The sequence below is a fragment of the Gymnodraco acuticeps genome, unplaced genomic scaffold (assembly GCF_902827175.1).
Source record: "Gymnodraco acuticeps unplaced genomic scaffold, fGymAcu1.1, whole genome shotgun sequence".
In the NCBI taxonomy this organism is placed as follows: domain Eukaryota; kingdom Metazoa; phylum Chordata; class Actinopteri; order Perciformes; family Bathydraconidae; genus Gymnodraco; species Gymnodraco acuticeps.
The window spans coordinates 195,865-215,777 of NW_022989978.1; the positions used below are offsets into that span (position 1 = coordinate 195,865).

The 19,913-nt window shown below is 43.7% G+C and overlaps 1 protein-coding gene across 1 annotated transcript in view; it reads left to right on the plus strand.

Moving 5' to 3' along the window:
• Positions 1 to 2,209: 2,209 nt before the first annotated feature.
• The window catches only part of LOC117543336 (fibulin-2-like), a 51,862-nt gene continuing 34,158 nt past the window's right edge, over positions 2,210 to 19,913 (plus strand). The window contains exons 1-4 of the mRNA XM_034211530.1: positions 2,210 to 2,228; positions 3,290 to 3,499; positions 4,477 to 4,611; positions 8,852 to 8,953. Coding sequence (XP_034067421.1) covers positions 2,210 to 2,228; positions 3,290 to 3,499; positions 4,477 to 4,611; positions 8,852 to 8,953 — 466 coding nt within the window. The remainder of the gene's footprint in view (positions 2,229 to 3,289; positions 3,500 to 4,476; positions 4,612 to 8,851; positions 8,954 to 19,913) is intronic.

The following is a 19,913-nucleotide window of genomic DNA, read 5'->3' on the forward strand; positions in this document are numbered from 1 at the left end:
GACACTACATACTGATATACACCTGAACATCAGCAGGAGAGGACTCTTTAAAGTAGAGACACTACATACTGATATACACCTGAACATCAGCAGGAGAGGACTCTTTAAAGTAGAGACACTACATACTGATATACACCTGAACATCAGCAGGAGAGGACTCTTTAAAGTAGAGACACTACATACTGATATACACCTGAACATCAGCAGGAGAGGACTCTTTAAAGTAGAGACACTACATACTGATATACACCTGAACATCAGCAGGAGAGGACTCTTAAAGTAGAGACACTACATACTGATATACACCTGAACATCAGCAGGAGAGGACTCTTTAAAGTAGAGACACTACATACTGATATACACCTGAACATCAGCAGGAGAGGACTCTTTAAAGTAGAGACACTACATACTGATATACATCTGAACATCAGCAGGAGAGGACTCTTTAAAGTAGAGACACTACATACTGATATACACCTGAACATCAGCAGGAGAGGACTCTTAAAGTAGAGACACTACATACTGATATACACCTGAACATCAGCAGGAGAGGACTCTTTAAAGTAGAGACACTACATACTGATATACACCTGAACATCAGCAGGAGAGGACTCTTTAAAGTAGAGACACTACATACTGATATGAACCTTAACATCAGCAGGAGAGGACTCTTTAAAGTAGAGACACTACATACTGATATACACCTGAACATCAGCAGGAGAGGACTCTTTAAAGTAGAGACACTACATACTGATATACACCTGAACATCAGCAGGAGAGGACTCTTTAAAGTAGAGACACTACATACTGATATACACCCTGAACATCAGTAGGAGAGGACTCTTTAAAGTAGATACACTACATACTGAATATACACCTGAGCATCAGCATGAGAGGACTCTTTAAAGTAGAGACACTACATACTGATATACACCTGAGCATCAGCAGGAGAGGACTCTTTAAAGTAGAGACACTACATACTGATATACACCTGAACATCAGCATAATAGGGCCCCTTTAAGTGCATTATGTAAAACAACAAATCAATGAAACCTTAAAAAACAAGAAACCAAGATTTTAAAAAAAGAAATGTGCGATCCCTATTTAGTCCCACATTTGCAGTTCATTATTTGGCATCCTTTGTGGTTGTCCTTTAACGGCAATCCAGCTGTGATGGTGAGGTAAGGTCAGTGTGCCTCAGCCTGTTATTTCATTCATAACTTCAGAGGAATTCCTCCTTATCCCACACGGTTTAATGGGCTCTGTTCTAACCATCGACTGCAGCTCATTTCCTCCAGCCATAGAGAGAACATGTGAATGATGTCATTCTGAACAAGGAATCAAATAACCTGCCGAACCCTGTGAAAGGTTTATGAGCTGCAAAGACTGGCCATGCTCTCATGAAATGTGACACACACACACACACACACACACACACACACACACACACACACACACACACACACACACACACACACACACACACACACACACACACACACACACACACACACACACACACACACACACACACACACACACACACACACAGTCTCTGAGAATGCATGACGGATGCCTTTACTTGGGAGGAAAATGTGGATGAGATGTAATTATTTGCATGGGGGACATATTCGAGCCTGTTAATTAAAACAGGAAACTTTTAAGGGCCTTGCTCCTCTGAATTGAATTTAGACCCTAGGTAATGACTGTGAGAAATACTCACTTACTCACTTCTGGATCAATTACTGCTGCAGTATACCTTTAGGAAATACATAGTAATATATAAGGGTGTTTAAAATGGAGTGCAGTTTGGCAGAGTTTGGTCGCTACTTTGTTCAGATGATAATCAGAAACAGGTTTATTACCAGGTAGGTTGACACGTACGAGGAATTTGACATACTTAAAAGTTAAACTAAAATTAAAAACCCAGATGGAAAACTATTTGAAGAAAACTATAATTACATTAAAAAATATAGCAGTATTTACATTGAAATCAGCAGCAGGAAACCAATGGACTACTTTCTAGTCCGAGTAGGGAATGAGTCTTTATCTCAAGTGAAGGAGTTCAAGAATTTCGGGGTCTTGATCTCGATAAAGGAGATAAAGGGAACTTAAGATTGCCTGGAGAATCGGAGCAGCAGGTTCAAGATCTTGATTGAAAAGACCATTTTGATCACTGTCATAGTTCTATTTTGATATTTGTATGCCCATGACAGCCAAGGCCAAAGGTGTTATTCTGTCAGTTTTTCTCATACCAACACCTGAAGGTATCTCTTAGGCATTTGGCACAAACTTTCACTTGGACTCAAGGATAAACTGATTTGTTTTTGGGGTTTGAATGTCTCTGTAAACTCATACGTCTCAGTCTTTTGAGTGTGGTATCTCATGAATGCATTAAGGTGATTTCTCCAGATTTGGCACAAACGAACACGTGGACCCATGCTGATTGGATTTTGTTGGAAAGGACAAATGTCTAGGAACTCATAAAATACGTTCTTCTATATAACTCAAAATTGCAGACACTAATAATGACAATGAAACACAAATGTCTTATATGATAAAATGATCCAGGGTTGACAATTGAGTTGAGTTCTATACATGCACTACGACCAAAGCCCTGCCGTTGCTTGTTGTTCAAGGCTTTTATTAGTCATACGTCCATAGCTACAGTGTAGTTATGACGATGGAAATCTTAGGTTATAGGCTCCTCCAACAGTGCAACTCTATAACATAGAAAAACAGATAACATAATAAGTAAATACAAAAAGAAAAATAGTGAATAGTTGCACCATTACAATAATTATATAGGTGCAAAAGCGTATATAATTGATTTCAACAGTACTGGTGGCAGTGATAGGGGCTGGGATAAGCACACACACACACACACACACACACACACACACACACACACACACACACACACACACACACACACACACACACACACACACACACACACCACACACACACACACACGTACAAAAACATTGACCGTGTAGCCATGCACACGCTGTTGTTGGTTGTAAAACAAATGGTATATCAAGCAAAATAACGTTGTCGTCATTAATAGCGCACACGTCCAGCTAGATTACCCAGTTTAGCCACCCCTCTGTGATATGAAGTGGCAACAGTCCCCACACATGTGTTACTTGTGGTTGTTCGTAATGATAACAGCTCACTTAAACACTCTGAAGTAACTGGTAAGGAGGAGTAGATGCATTTTTGTGTCGTTGAATCAGTTCATGAGGTAAGTGTTCGGGATATTTTTCCCTCCTCTCACTCCTTCCAGACTCTGAAGGCACGTTCCCCAGAGAGGCCTTCGCCATCGGTGCCACAGATGAGACTGCCAACGGAGTGGAGGAGCAGAAAGATGTAGACGAGTGTCTGCTCCACGCGGGGAAACTGTGCCAGCAAACATGCACCAACACCTGGGGATCCTTCCACTGTGGCTGTCATCAGGGATTCATCCTGCAGGGGGACGGAAGACTCTGTGCTCCAGGTGAGCTATTGTAACTCAACATGCTCATTTCAGGTTCATATTTCTATTTAGTGTCCCTACTGGGACATGTCTCCATGCTTTACAGGTCTCCTATCATGCAAAATGCACTTTTTGATGTCTTTTATACATAGATATGTGTCCCCGGTGTGTCAGGGAACTCACAAAGTGTCCGGAAATAAAACCCTCTCTCTTTTCCTCCGTACCCAAATCTCTAAAAATGGGGGAACAACGGAGCTGATGCAGATTTGCATCCGATATGACGTAATATCTGAAATGTGGGCTGGCTTTACACCCACGGCCCTATCAGAAACAATGCCCGACGTGTTTTGGACGTAAAATAGTCTGTGTTTACATTAGCAAGCATCGCTAACACTCAGAGCTAACCTGTACTGGAGAGAGTATGTGTAAAGAAGCAGGAAATAAAAAAAGGAACTCACCTTGTGGTAAACCTGAGAGAGAAAACGCATTTGAGCTCCATACGGTTTCAGAAATAATCCTTGATGTGGTTTGGAACATGATATGGCGTTTAATCACGGCAGCATTTAGCTGAGAATCTGGGTAGAATTCTCCTGCACAAGCTCCCCCCTCTTTTTTCCTTTTTCAAGCTAAGGACCCCGAATCAGCGCTTCTCTAACAGGGCTGAAATAGAGGGATATGAGGGATGTCTACAAATGCATGATCTGTTTGGTATTTTGAGCAAAACACATCATAGACATGTTTTTGATATATTTGAATATATCTGACACCCATAATATATGCCTAAAAATAGCATGATAGGAGACCTTTAATGTTCAAAAGGTTTTTATTTTTCTCATACTGCATCACCTCTTTTCACCCTCTGTCTGAAACCAGAGCCCAGTTTTCTCTGTTTAGCTGGCTGGCTCTATTTTGATTGGTCAACCGCTCAGAGATGTCCCGCCCCTTAGCCTTAGTGCTACATAAACCTACACTACCTTTCTTCCTGTTTCCATGTGCAGTGAGTCCTGATGAGGAGAACAGAGTGAAGGATTTCCGTCCTGCTAACATCCCAACAATAACTCCTGCTTCCACGACAGCCATGATCTCCTCCAGAACCACCACCAGCAGACCTGTGCGCATCCATCCATGCTCAGGTAACCCCAACTTCACAATACACAAGCATTTCAGCATCTGTACATTATAATACAAATGCACATTCAATTATATTTGAGGCATACTGCTTCAGGGCAAAGTGATTTATTCTGTACAGCAAGATGATGGGCATCCTTAGCTTGCTATGCAACAGAGTTCTTCAATCAATCAATCAATCAATTGTATGTGTCAACCCGTCAGCCAATCAGTGATGCAACCAGTAAATAAATCAACCAACCAATCAATCAATCAATCAATCACTCACTCAACCAACAAATGTATCAGTCAATCAACAAATATATCAACCAGTCAACCAATTAATCCACTAATCAATTAACCAATCAATGAGTCAATCAACTAATCAATCAATGAGTCAATATGTCAATTAATCTATTAGTCAATCAATCAGTCAACCGTCAATCAACCAATACATCAACCAGTCAACTAATCAAACCACCAATCAATTAGTCAATATATCAATTAATATATACATCAACTAATCAAACCATCAATCAATCAACTAGTCAATTAACCAATCAATGACTCAATCAACTAATCTACCAATCAACCATCAATGATATTGTTATATCAAATCCTGATATCCCATGTGTATCTGGCATGGAGGTAATGCAGCGTACAAATGCAAGAACTAAATGACAAAAGGGAAAATGTAATGTTTAAAAAACACCTTTGCCAAATCAAATAACAATCCTTTCTGTTCCTGCTGTGAGGCTTTTCATCATGGATCCCTCCCTTTCATAATGGATCCCTCCCTTTCATCATGGATCCCTCCCTTTCATAATGGATCCCTCCCTTTCATAATGGATCCCTCCCTTTCATAATGGATCCCTCCCTTTCATCATGGATCCCTCCCTTTCATAATGGATCCCTCCCTTTCATCATGGATCCCTCCCTTTCATCATGGATCCCTCCCTTTCATCATGGATCCCTCCCTTTCATCATGGATCCCTCCCTTTCATCATGGATCCCTCCCTTTCATCATGGATCCCTCCCTTTCATCATGGATCCCTCCCTTTCATCATGGATCCCCCCCTTTCATAATGGATCCCTCCCTTTCATCATGGATCCCTCCCTTTCATCATGGATCCCTCCCTTTCATAATGGATCCCTCCCTTTCATAATGGATCCCTCCCTTTCATAATGGATCCCTCCCTTTCATCATGGATCCCTCCCTTTCATAATGGATCCCTCCCTTTCATAATGGATCCCTCCCTTTCATCATGGATCCCTCCCTTTCATCATGGATCCCTCCCTTTCTTCATCATGGATCCCTCCCTTTCATCATGGATCCCTCCCTTTCATCATGGATCCCTCCCTTTCATCATGGATCCCTCCCTTTCATCATGGATCCCTCCCTTTCATCATGGATCCCTCCCTTTCATCATGGATCCCTCCCTTTCATCATGGATCCCTCCCTTTCATCATGGATCCCTCCCTTTCATCATGGATCCCTCCCTTTCATAATGGATCCCTCCCTTTCATCATGGATCCCTCCCTTTCATCATGGATCCCTCCCTTTCATCATGGATCCCTCCCTTTCATCATGGATCCCTCCCTTTCATCATGGATCCCTCCCTTTCATCATGGATCCCTCCCTTTCATCATGGATCCCTCCCTTTCATCATGGATCCCTCCCTTTCATCATGGATCCCTCCCTTTCATCATGGATCCCTCCCTTTCATCATGGATCCCTCCCTTTCATCATGGATCCCTCCCTTTCATCATGGATCCCTCCCTTTCATCATGGATCCCTCCCTTCATAATGGATCCTCCCTTTCATCATGGATCCCTCCCTTTCATAATGGATCCCTCCCTTTCATCATGGATCCCTCCCTTTCATCATGATCCCCTCCCTTTCATCATGGATCCCTCCCTTTCATCATGGATCCCTCCCTTTCATCATGGATCCCTCCCTTTCATCATGGATCCCTCCCTTTCATCATGGATCCCTCCCTTTCATCATGGATCCCTCCCTTTCATCATAGGATCCCTCCCTTTCATAATGGATCCCTCCCTTTCATCATGGATCCCTCCCTTTCATAATGGATCCCTCCCTTTCATCATGGATCCCTCCCTTTCATAATGGATCCCTCCCTTTCATAATGGATCCCTCCCTTTCATCATGGATCCCTCCCTTTCATAATGGATCCCTCCCTTTCATAATGGATCCCTCCCTTTCATCATGGATCCCTCCCTTTCATCATGGATCCCTCCCTTTCATCATGGATCCCTCCCTTTCATCATGGATCCTCCCTTTCATCATGGATCCCTCCCTTTCATCATGGATCCCTCCCTTTCATCATGGATCCCTCCCTTTCATCATGGATCCCTCCCTTTCATCATGGATCCCTCCCTTTCATCATGGATCCCTCCCTCGGCTAAAGTGTTGTGTTGCAGCTTGATGTGAAATGGTTGTTTTGAACTTTGAAGAGTGGTAATTAGACAGGGAAGTCTCCAGCCCAGGAAGTACTGCATGAAGCAAGGCCTGGATCCTTCAGTGTCTCTCATTGTTAGTTATAAGAATATCCTAATCACAGTATCCAGGGGATTTGTGGCCTATGCCTCTGTGCAGCGAGACTTTCATGCTGTCAGATTGCGAGAGTTAATTTGGTTTGTGTTGAATTCAATGGCTCGTGAATGGCTCCTTGTTTCAGAGAGTTATGATCAGTGTGAAGGTAGGAGCCTCAGGGAGCAAAACAACACTGCAATGCATCACAAGTGAGCAGAGAAACAGCTCATGGAGGAGAAGTCTAAGACATTATGAGTGATTGAGTCCTGGAGGCGTATGTGAGGAATCCTCCATCTGGAATGCACTTCTTTCTTCAAGTCTTCATTACAAACTCACCTGTTCACCATGGCCTTTGACCCCTAACCCATCACAGTCCCCCTGCTTCCACTCCTACTGCTATTTATTATCTTACTTTATTATTTGCCCCTCTTGTTTGTTTGTTCTCCATTGTTACGTTCCCTTCTAAATCTAGGGGGTACAAAGGGAAGTAACAACACACAAGGATGACCAAGCACGACAAAAAAGGAGAGAAAACCGATCTCTGAGTAACGAACAAGTCGTTTAATGAACACGACAGGAACACGGGCTCACCAGCCAACTTGCACAGAATACTAAAGGATCGATATATCACGGAGCTCACCTCCTATCAATCGGCAAGACACAGGTCTGCACACATGCAGCCAGAGGAGGAAAAAAGGAGAGCGACTGCAGCTTCTCTCAGGTCCTTTATGGAGGCCCTGATTGGTGATTGGGAGCACCTGGAGGAGAAGCTGCACCTGGAGACAATATAGAGGGAGAGAGAGAAAGACACACACACACCAGCACCCACTACGGCACGTAACATCCATGTAAAGCGTACCTTTGAAAGGCACTATACAAATATATTGTATTTGTTGGGAAAATACTGAATGTGCTCTTCCAATGAGAGTAACATGATAACAAAGGAATCCCAACTGTAGCTGTGAACATGACAGGATGTGTGATTACCTAGAAGAGCATCAGGACTGTTTGAGGCATATGATAGCTCTGTGATTAACATGATGATTCAGCCTCTATGGAGAGAGACATCAAGCATGCTCATTTCTGACGTGGAGCTAATCTGAAGTAAACATTGAATACTGCTTTCTATTCCTCCATCTTGTGACTGTGTAACTCCCTCTCTTGGATATCAGCATGTGAAGGACACTGTTCAGGAACTAGTTGATGCTCTGTATGTGATGACTCCTTCTAGATTTTGAGAAAAAGTCAAAACATTTGAGAAAAAGTCAGAATTCTGAGAAAAAGTAAAAAAAATTAAGAAAGTCAGTTTTTTGAGATTAAGAAAAAGTAAGAATTTTAAGAAAAAGTCAGAATTTTGAGAAAAAGTCAATTTTTTAAGAAAAAAATCTAGATTTTTAGAAAAAAGCCAAGACTTTGTGAAACAACCTGTCATGTACAATTTTGTACATGACAGGTTGTATGATTACCTAGAAGTCCCGGTATTCCTCCATCTTGTGACTGTGTAACTCCCTCTCTTGGATATCAGCATGTGAAGGACACTGTTCAGGAACTACTTGATGCTCTGTATGTGATGACTCCTTCCATTCTGGAGAGGATCACAGATACATGGATCCTGAGGTTGAAGCTCAAGCCGGTGACCAGTGATATTTTTATATTTATTTATATAACACTATTATTATTATGGTGGTGATCATGCTGCTTGTGTGTTGCAGAAAATGGAGGTTGCAGTCAGCAGTGTTTAGCAGTTGCAGAGCGGGCTCTCTGCTCCTGCTTCCCTGGGTTCAGACTGAAGATAGATGGAAGAAAGTGTGAAGGTAAGAGCTGCTTTACTCTCGTTGTGAATCGCTGGCTAATGGAGCTTGAATGAATCTCATAAGCTTTCTCTGCCAGGCAGGGGTTTTGCACATGGTTACAAACAACATAACTCATCAACAATACCTTTCACCGCTGTATAACAAGAACAACAGTGCAGTTGTTGGACACATTTTAATTGGATGCAGTCACCGATGCTGGAGAAACATGCTGATTTTGTGATACTAAACAATACACAACCATAATGAACCACTTCCTGGTGGTTGAGCACGTTTCCTCTAGCATTATTCAACCATAGCCAATTACTCTTTGGCAGCTACAGCTGGAGTAACAAACACGACACACACTCTGTGGAAACTTGGTACACAGGTGGCCTCTCTGACAGGTGAGACTGCAGTTTGTTGTAGATCAATGACAAAAACAAAGCATGTGCTCACTGGTGAAGAAACACCGGGTCGCGTAATGTTTTCTAATAAGTACCACATTTCCTATGTATATTATTGCGTCTGTCAGGAGTCCAAAAAAGCTGCTAATCACGGAAAGAAGGATTCTCACAACTAAAGAAGCTCCACTCCTTGCATTCGTTTAAAGGTCCCATGTCATGCTTTTCTGGGTATCACCCGTCCCCTTGTTGTTATGAAGGTTTTTCTGCATGCGAACGGTCTGCAGAGTCAAAACCCTCAAAGTACACCCTGTAGTGAGTAAAACTCTAACACAGAGAAGACCTGTCTGTGCTGCCCCTGAACGCCTCGTTGGACATTTCTCTTGTTCCATTGTTTGCTTCCTGGGTTCTGTGACGTGTGAACACCCAGATCAACTACAAATGACCGGATTGGCCCAAATGGACCAATCCTTGGAGCCCCTCACACACCAGGACCCCTTGGCTAACTAACAGGGAGTCCCATTGACTTGCATAGAGCTCCCTGAATGCTGGTAATAGACGAGTTGGGATGGCGGAGAAATGCTATCCGCAGACCCATTGACTCACAGCGTTATAAACCTCTTTCTCAATATCAAGCCACACTTATTGTTTTTACTTCGGCTGTGAGTGTGTGTGTGCTCAGGATGAGTTTGGCTTGTTCTCGCTGTATCGTCGACCCGGAAACCTGTCCGCTCCTCGCAGCAACGAGCCTCGCAACGTCCCGACCAATCAGAGCACAGTGGGCTCACAGGGAGGGGGGGGGGCAGGAGCTCCAACAGGCCGTGTAGGACAGAGAGTGAATACACAGACTTTACAGAGATGCTGTTTGAGAAACCAATGTGAGTTTGGAACATTGAACAATGTACATATATTCTAGTAGACCTCAACGATGGAACTATGTTCAGTAGAAATGGCCATGACATGGGACCTTTAACCATTTATTCCATAAAAACAAGTACAAAAATACAATACAATCCAGTACCAATAACCGTTGCAATAGAAGTGTTATTGTGATGGAAATTGCGGTGACGATTGAAGTGGAAAAGTTGCTGTCAAAATAAATCTTTACTTCACGACTCACCCCTTCTCTCTGTGTCCATGTAAAAAAAAACAACAAGTGAGCAGGTGAGAGCAGTCAGGTGACAAACTACAAATGAGATAGAGTTCAGCCAGTATATCAAGCATTGACCGTCAATGAGCCGCGGTCCCAACAGTTCTGAAATAAATCCTACCTTTTTGAAAGTGAGTTTTTGTTGGAGTTGATTGAACTTGATGTTCAGTTTGGAGGCTGTGGTTTCGCCTCGTGCTGAGAGGTATTTCCAGTCTTTAGTCTACCTGCCCTCAATGATGTTAACTGTTGATTGTCCAAATGTAATATTGCTGTACAAGAAAGCTTGCTGCTGTAGATAATAATGATAATAGATGTATTTTGTTAGCGCTTTTACAGGTGCTCAAAGTCGCTTTACAGAGATAGTGAAAAGAAAAGAAAAGAAAGGAACAACAAATAAATATATAGTTAAAGTCAAATAATACAAAAATAATCACACATTAAAAGCCAGGTTGAAGAGGTGAGTGTTTTGAAGGTGGGGGGGTCAGTGCAGTCTCTGATGGGTTGGGGGGAGTGAGTTCCAGAGGGAGGGGGCAGCGACGGAGAAGGCTCTGTCCCCCCAGGTCCGGTGATTGATGTGGGTGGGGATGGATAGGAGGTTGGCTTCTGATGAGCGGAGGCAGCGGGAAGGGGCGTGGTGGTGCAGCAGGTCTGTGAGGTAGGGGGAAGGGGTGTGGTGGTGCAGCAGGTCTGTGAGGTAGGGGGAAGGGGTGTGGTGGTGCAGCAGGTCTGTGAGGTGGGTGGAAGGGGTGTGGTGGTGCAGCAGGTCTGTGAGGTAGGGGGAAGGGGTGTGGTGGTGCAACAGGTCTGTGAGGTAGGGGGGAAGGGGTGTGGTGGTGCAGCAGGTCTGTGAGGTAGGGGGAAGGGGGGTGGGTGGGTGCAGCAGGTCTGTGAGGTGGGTGGAAGGGGTGGTGGTAGTGCAAGCAGGTCTGTGAGGTAGAGGGGAAGGGGTGTGGTGGTGCAGCAGGTCTGTGAGGTGGTGGAAGGGGTGTGGTAGTGCAGCAGGTCTGTGAGGTAGAGGGGAAGGGGTGTGGTGGTGCAGCAGGTCTGTGAGGTAGAGGGGAAGGGGTGTGGTGGTGCAGCAGGTCTGTGAGGTGGGTGGAAGGGGTGTGGTGGTGCAGCAGGTCTGTGAGGTAGAGGGGAAGGGGTGTGGTGGTGCAGCAGGTCTGTGAGGGTGGGTGGAAGGGGTGTGGTGGTGCAGCAGGTCTGTGAGGTAGAGGGGAAGGGGTGTGGTGGTGCAGCAGGTCTGTGAGGTAGGGGGGAAGGGGTGTGGTGGTGCAGCAGGTCTGTGAGGCAGGGGGGAAGGGGTGTGGTGGTGCAGCAGGTCTGTGAGGTAGGGGGGAAGGGTGTGGTGGTGCAGGCAGGTCTGTGAGGCAGGGGGGAAGGGGTTGTGGTGGTGCAGCAGGTCTGTGAGGTTAGGGGGGAAGGGGTGTGGTGGTGCAGCAGGTCTGTGAGGGCAGGAGGGGGGAAAGGGTGTGGTGGTGCACAGCAGGTCTGTGAGGTAGAGGGGAAGGGTGTGGTGGTGGGCAGCAGGTCTGTGAGGTAGGGGGGAAGGGGTGTGGTGGTGCAGCAGGTCTGTGAGGCAGGGGGGAAGGGGTGTTGGTGCATGGGTCGCATCTGTGAGGTAGGGGGGAAGGGGTGTGGTGGTGCAGCAGGTCTGTGGGCAGGGGGAAGGGGTGTGGTGGTGCAGCAGGTCTGTGAGGCAGGGGGAAGGGGTGTTGGTGCAGCAGGTCGTGAGGTAAGGGGGGAAGGGGTGTGGTGGTGCAGCAGGTCTGTGAGGCAGGGGGAAGGGGTGTGGTGGTGCAGCAGGTCTGTGAGGTAGGGGGAAGGGGTGTGTGGTGCAACAGGTCTGTGAGGCAGGGGGAGGGTGTGGTGGTGCAGCAGGGTCGTGAGGTAGGGTGGGGCCTGGTTGTCGAGGGCTTTGTGAGTAATCAGGAGGACTTTGAAGTCGATTATTTGATGGACGGGGAGCCAGTGGAGGTTCTGGAGGACGGGAGTGATGTGGTCTCGGGAGGGGGTGTGGGTGAGGAGGCGGGCAGCAGAGTTCTGGATATGTTTATTGTTTATTGAGGAGGTTGGATGGTATGCCGTAGTAGAGGATGCTAGTCGAGTTGTGGTTTCAGCAGCAGAGGAGGAGAGCGATGGGCGGAAACGGGCAATGTTTTTGAGGTGGAAAAAGGCGGTCCTGGTGATGTGATTTATGTGGTGATTGAATTTGAGCTGACTGTCGAAGATGACTCCGAGGTTGCGGATGTGAGGGGGGGGGGTAGAGTGTTGCCGTCAAGGGTGAAGTTGAAATTCTGGATGGTTTTGGTACGGAATGGGGGGCCGATGATGATGTCTGATTTGACACTATTCAGTTGGAGATAGTTTGTTTGCATCCATGCTTTTATTTCTGATTCTAGATGGTTGATTCATCAATGAATTTGCAAAACAGCAAATACTTCTGGAGTTTAGTACACACTATGTTGCTCCTTCATACACCACATGTACAGTGCTTCTAAATGTCCAGAATTAGTGATATTAACAGTTTAAGAATTCCTTTTCTCAGATCATGAGCTGCTTAAATACGGGCCGGCATGAAAAACTTCTCATACACTGAGAGTTCAGTCCTTCCCTGCCCTGTTTATTTAATCCGTCTGGCAGTCGCCTCTGGATGCATAAGAACTACATAAGAGTTCATGTTTCCCCTCTGGTTTTCTTCCATTCAGTGAGCAGAGGGAGGACTCAAAGTGTTCCCACATGTGGAGAGGTGGGTGGTCATTTTTAGGTTTGGACTGGAACGAAACAGAGCAAATAGCACTGCCTACCAATTGAGATAGAGACAGGTTCACATGACAAGGATGGAGAGATGGGCGAACAGAAGTGTAAAGTTCTCTGGTGGAAATTCCATACTTAATCACCTTCTGGTAAGAAATTAACAGATACAAGTTTAAACCAAAGTTGTGTTGTTTAATAAAGAGTTATAGTATTTAACAGAATCAATCTATTTCCAGCTGGAAGGACAGATAACCTGCACACTGATGTGATACAAGAATCTGTCCGTGTTACAACAGACAAACAAGCACTTTATAGAGGAAAAAGACAAAAGGGGGGAGGTCTCAGCTAGAAGTTACATTACAGGCCATTGAAATGTTGGCCAGACGGGCGAAACTTGCATACATGGTCATTACAAACCTAAGATCCATATGATAATTGCCTGACAATGGTCAACCCTTCTGTCTGAGAACATTTAGTAGCTAGACGTGAATTTAAACTGTTAGAAAATAATGTTACATTATATATAATTAAATGAGACTTATGAGACATTTCTACAATAATCTCCATTTTGAGTTCATCCTCAGGGACCGAGTCAGGGGAGGTAAAGAGCTTGAGGAACTGCAAATAAAATGGCCACCATAGCAGATGGAGAAGGTGTTTTTCCGCACCATTGGCAAAACACAAACATTGGAAAAAAGTACTTTCCGTCCCAAGGCTTAATGGCAAGAAGGGCTCAGGGGACAATGTGGACAGGGCACTAATGTGTATTTTGCCCCTAAAATGAAGAGAACAAATGTCTTTAGGTTGGGGAAAAAATGGGGACCTTTGCAAAGGAAGGTTACTTGAGATGAATGAGTCAGTAAGAGCTTACAGGGAGTTACACGATGTTAAAAAGGGGAAACGGTTCATCTCAGTAGGTAAGATGAATGTGTGCTCCACATTTTAAGGGCGAATGGGCAGCAAGGGGGTGTTATATTTTAATGAATGACCACCTCACTGCAGAATATCCTTATCACACGGATACATAGATATAAATCAATAACTTGACTAACAGTATAGATTTTCAAATGATCTTATTGCTTCCTCTGAGAAAAAATAGTCTATTCCACTTCCATCATGAATCTAAAGTGTCCTGCTCTCCACAAATATAAAAGTGAATAACCAATAGTATTCAATAGGGATTTCTGAAGGAAAAAATGTTGTTTGTTGTCCACAGTTGACGTTAAACTGACCAGACTTTTTTTTCTGCTGATTAATATGATTGCAAACTGTCCCTTTATCCTCCTTAGCAACGGTTTGTTCTCCTTAGCAACGGTCTGTCAGCAAAAAATAACAGATCTATGGAATGTACAAATCAACCAATCAGAATCGATTATTCAACTAAGTCGTGTAATAAGATACAATAAACAATATCCTGTGGCAGAGATGGGAAGTAGTGGAGTACAAATACTTCGTTACTGTACTTAAGTACATTTTTCTGGTATCAGTACTTTACTCCACTACTTATTTTTCTGACGACTTTTTACTTCTACTTCTTACATTTTGAACACACATACCTGCACTTTCTACTTCTTACATGTTGAACACAAATACCTGTACTTTCTACTTCTTACATGTTGAACACAAATACCTGCACTTTCTACTTCTTACATGTTGAACACAAATACCTGTACTTTCTACTTCTCTCATTTCCCAAACAGCTGGTTCCTTTAGTCTGAATGTGTGTTTGATGCGTGATCATTATTCTTTAGAGTCATTGCGTGCCTATTGATTTGAACACGATCCGTGTATCCATCATTTCCTGGTCTTCTCTAAAGAAGAGGGACCAATGGAAACGTTGTCATGTTGCCGTTGTTCAGCATGGAAACATTCATTAGCTAACAATGACATTATTGTTCTATTAATATAAAGGGAGGTCAGGTACTCTTTAAAGCAGCTGCTAGCTATGGATACTTTTTACTGAAGTACATTTCAAAGCCTCTTTACTTTTACTTGAGTAAAGAAGTTTAGTCAGTACTTCTACTTTTACCAGAGTACTTTTAAACACGAGTATCTGTACTTCTACTTGAGTAAAGGATGTGTGTACTTCTGCCATCTCTGTCCTGTGGTGTGAGAGGTGATGCTTGTGTAGTGGTTAGGTAAAATAAACGTTGTGGGAAAATAGCTCCTGGTTGTTATTCACACACCAAGTGCTGAAGACAACCTCAATGCTGATACAGCATTCCAACTAGCTGTTATGCTACGCACGAAATTCTGTATTCCGCCGTGGTTATTTTGCACCTCTTTTTCTCCCACATTCCACATCGCAAAAACTCCGTTCAAACATCAAAACGTTCAGCTCGGTCGGGAATCAATGGCTATTACTTTTATCATTCATAACGTTCATAATTCCAGAGATACATCCCATAATTCATCAATTTTTTAACATGGAAGTCAATGGAGAAACTATTCAGACTTGAACAATCTTCATGCAACTTCAACTGCTAACTGCTCCTTCATACTTTCACTCAGAAATCTCATTCCAACTTTAAAATGGTATACATCTTTCTGAGATTATTCGTGTAACACAACTTTTAAATCTGATTCGTACTTTTAGAGATATTAAACATTGTTCAGACCTTGGTAAAGAGGCCTTCTTCAGATTTTAGAGTGCGTGATGTCACAGCTAGAGTGGTGGACAGATTTAATTTTGCCTTCATATTTTCTTTTAAACCTGCCATAATTCCCAAACCCTACATTCCTGAGACATAATTCTTCATGAGAAACGTAGGAAAACATCTCGTAGCTTTTTAGCAAAAATAATTAAACAAAATTTCTCTTGAGGGCATGAAGTGACAAAAACTTTCAACTTGTCTTCATTAAACCCCATTGTAAATTCAGCCTCATCTTTCCCCACCACAGCCGCGGCGCACACCTTTAGTTAATCTGCCAAAAAGGCCACATCATTAACCCGAAAGTACACAAAAAGCACACTTCAGATGCTCAAGATCCTTGACATGCTTCACGCTTTGAAATGTCACCAATATCTGTTACGGTTCTTCAACAAAACGTTCACATGTAAGAGGTTTATCTCTCATTCAGAACAATGAAAATGCTCTCCTCTCACTAATCACCATGGAAACCTTTGATCTCTGGACACGTCGTTAGCTCAAATATAAACACCTGTGTCATGGAACACGATGTCATAACTCCAACTGACATGCTCAGAGCAGCAGACTTCAGATAATGGTCCTGCCCTCAACAGCTCTACGTCAATTATGGAGTGTCATCATATGCCGTTTTCATGGAAACGCATCCCTCACCATAAAACACGATGTCGCTGTAACTTCAATGGACACGGTCCGATCGTGCCCCAAACTTCGCTTGTATATCACCGGTCCATGCCTCAACAGCTTTACGCCAAATCTGAGATCTCACCATAGGCTGTTGCCATGGAAACACATCCCTCGCCATAAAACACAATGTCGCTGTAGCTCCAATGGACACGGTCCGGTCGTCCCACAATCTTCACCTGTATATCACCTCTCCATGCCTCAACAGCTCTACGTCAAATCTGACATCTCACCATATGCCGTTTCTATGGGAACGCATCCTTCGCCATTAAACATGATGTTGTTGTAACGCCTATTAAAAGGGTCAAAACAGCACCAGACTTCAGATAATGGTTAACGGTCCAGCCCTCAACAGCTCTACATCAATTATGGGGTGTCATCATATGCCGTTTCCATGGAAACGTATCCCTCGCCATAAAAGACGATGTCGCTATAACTCCTATGAAAATGTTCAAAAAGTGCTCAAACTTCACATGTGTGCTAAAAGTCCAGCCGTGAAGACATATACGGGACAATTTTGAGATTTCTTTAAATGCCGTTGCCATGGCAACACAATGCTCACCATAAAACACGGTTTTCTCATAACTTCAGTGAAAATGCTCCAAACGGCCCAAAACTTCACAGGTTTGGTAACGATGCAGCCATCAACGCATCTAAGCGTATTATGGGATGTCATCAAATGCCGTTGGCATGGCGAAAGATCATTCGCCATCAAGTTAGTTCAAAAGTTTGCAAGCCCCACAATGGGTCGTCCTCTCTGTTTAGGCTTCTCCTGGGAAAACTGTGTTTAACATTTACTCCGTATTTAAATACTTAGAAATCTCTTTAAAACATTTATTTTATTCCCTGACGAAGAGGTCTGTCCGGGAGTTCATTTAAACCCAGTAACTCTGTATGTTTTATATGATTATACAAGTTTAAAATGTAAAAATTGCAGGTAATAAAACTCTGATTTCAACGATTTAAAAACCATATTGTCTGGACTGGAAATTAAAATGCATTTATTTTGGGATCTGATAAATATTTCGCTGCTCAAACTTGCAGATGGATTAAACATTATTTATTTATTTTCCCATCATCCACAAATCACAAATGAACAATTTATAACGACATAGTTTCAATAAAACAGAGAAAGTTAAACTATAACCTGACATAAAGATCTGAATCTGAAAGAATATATCTCTTATTTCCTCTAAAGGAAGTATCAAGCACAAGTACGGGCACGAGCAAAAAATAGGACTCAAGAGCACAACCAGGCAATAAGGTCTTTAGTCAAGCGTTTAATCCAAAAGGTAAAAATAAAACAGGCAATGATCAAAAAATGTGCTGACTTGAAGCAACAAAAAAACAACCAACTAGGTTGGTACAAATGCTAAGCAGCTAGAACAATAGCTTACGTCAGAAGAGAAACATGGAGCACTTTCTGCTATACAGACAAGACGAACTGGCACTGACCAAGGAAACAGCACAGACTAAATACACAGGTGAGGAATGATCATTATGGACAGCTGAGGCTCATTGAGACCAGGCAGGTGATTAACAGGGAGCAAAAATACACAGGTGAGGGAGTGAGGCGATCAGCCAGGGCCAGGATGTGACAGGAAGCAGTTCAGCATTTTTGATGTACATGATGTTACTTGGATAAAAGTGTCAGCTAAATGCACGTGTTTCAATTTAATAAAGGTTGACAGTATGACCAAAAAGCGGATTATCAAACTCAATAACAACAAGAATAAAAAGATGTTTCGAATAAAGAGACAGCAGGAGGACAGGTTCAGAGGTCAGTGAACGATCCCTTTAAGAGACGAACATCACAGCTATAACAGGGCTCGACATTAAGGACTGCCCGATGGCCCGGGGCCATCTAGTATTTATCTCGGGCAATGAAGCCTCACCTGCTGGTTGCCCGAATGGGAAATCTATTATGCCAGTATCATGCAGCTCGCGGATCCAGTAATGAGTGACCCGACAGTAAAACTAAACATATCTATAACTAGTTCAGGTAGTTTGAGAGGTAATTAAAATAGCTACGTGTGATATTCTAACCTGAAGTGTGTGTTTTGTTCCGCTCACCGCTGCATGTGATTATGCAGAGCTGCGTGTCGACTCATCAGCAGCAGCTGATCTCTCTCTCCCGTCAGATTAGACTTCACTCGCGTTTATGTCCATATCGATCAGATCCAGCTAGTTCTAGCTAATAATATGACTACCTGCTTATTAAAAGACACCTAAACAATAAGTGTCGCTATGCAACCGGGTGAGGCCACAAAGTATAGCGCATGCATTTGTTTACATGCCCACCGGAACCCCGAGGCATTACCAACAGATCAACGCACAATCAACCCATAGAGGACATCTCTTTCTCCACATTAAGTGTTAGACATTAGAATTGACTATTCTTGTCTGTCACATACTTTCTTGTCTGTCATATAAGTGGCGCAACTGAAGCGGTATTGCGCTAAAGGGAAATTATTTTGACCGGACATTTTGACCGCGGATACAAGCGGCCGAGATGGGTTTTCTCCGCAGGGTGGCTGGTGTCTCCCTTAGGGATAAGGTGAGAAGTTCGGTCATCAGGGAAGGACTCGGAGTTGAGCCGCTCCTCCTTCGCGTCGAAAGGAGCCAGTTGAGGTGGTTCGGGCACCTAGTTAGGATGCCACCTGGGCGCCTCCCTAGGGAGGTGTTCCAGGCACGTCCAGCTGGGAAGAGACCAAGGGGTAGACCTAGGACCAGGTGGAGGGATTATATCTCTTCGCTGGCCTGGGAGCGCCTTGGGATCCCCCAGTCAGAGCTGGTTGATGTCGCCAGGGAAAAGAAAGTTTGGGGCTCTCTGCTGGAACTGCTACCCCCGCGACCCGACCACGGATAAGCGGGAGAAGATGGATGGATGGATTTTGACCGGAGAGGTTTAGATTTGCCGGCTAACTGGAACTCTGACGTCGCCATTTTGTGTGCTTCGCGGATGCGCTCGGCTCCTCTCGACTGCTGCTCGGGTCTGCTCGGTCAGCTTCCGGATGAGGAGGCATTCGTTCGACCAACTTACAGTAGATAACATTACAAACATTTTTAACAGGGGCCATACTAGTGTAAATAATGTTTGTTTTGGCAGTTATAACTGAATGTAATGTGTTCTACTTTTTTACATCTGGAAGGCATTTGCCTTCATCAGATGGAAAGTGTCTTGACCAACAACTTAAGTATTTCTTATAGCTATGCAGGGCATGCAAGCGAGCAAACACAAACAAGAACAAACAAACAAGTGAAATTAAGAATACAATTGAAATTGGTGGTTCATCTTATAATTCAGTCTAGAGAATGCACCGCATTTAAGACCTGAAAAA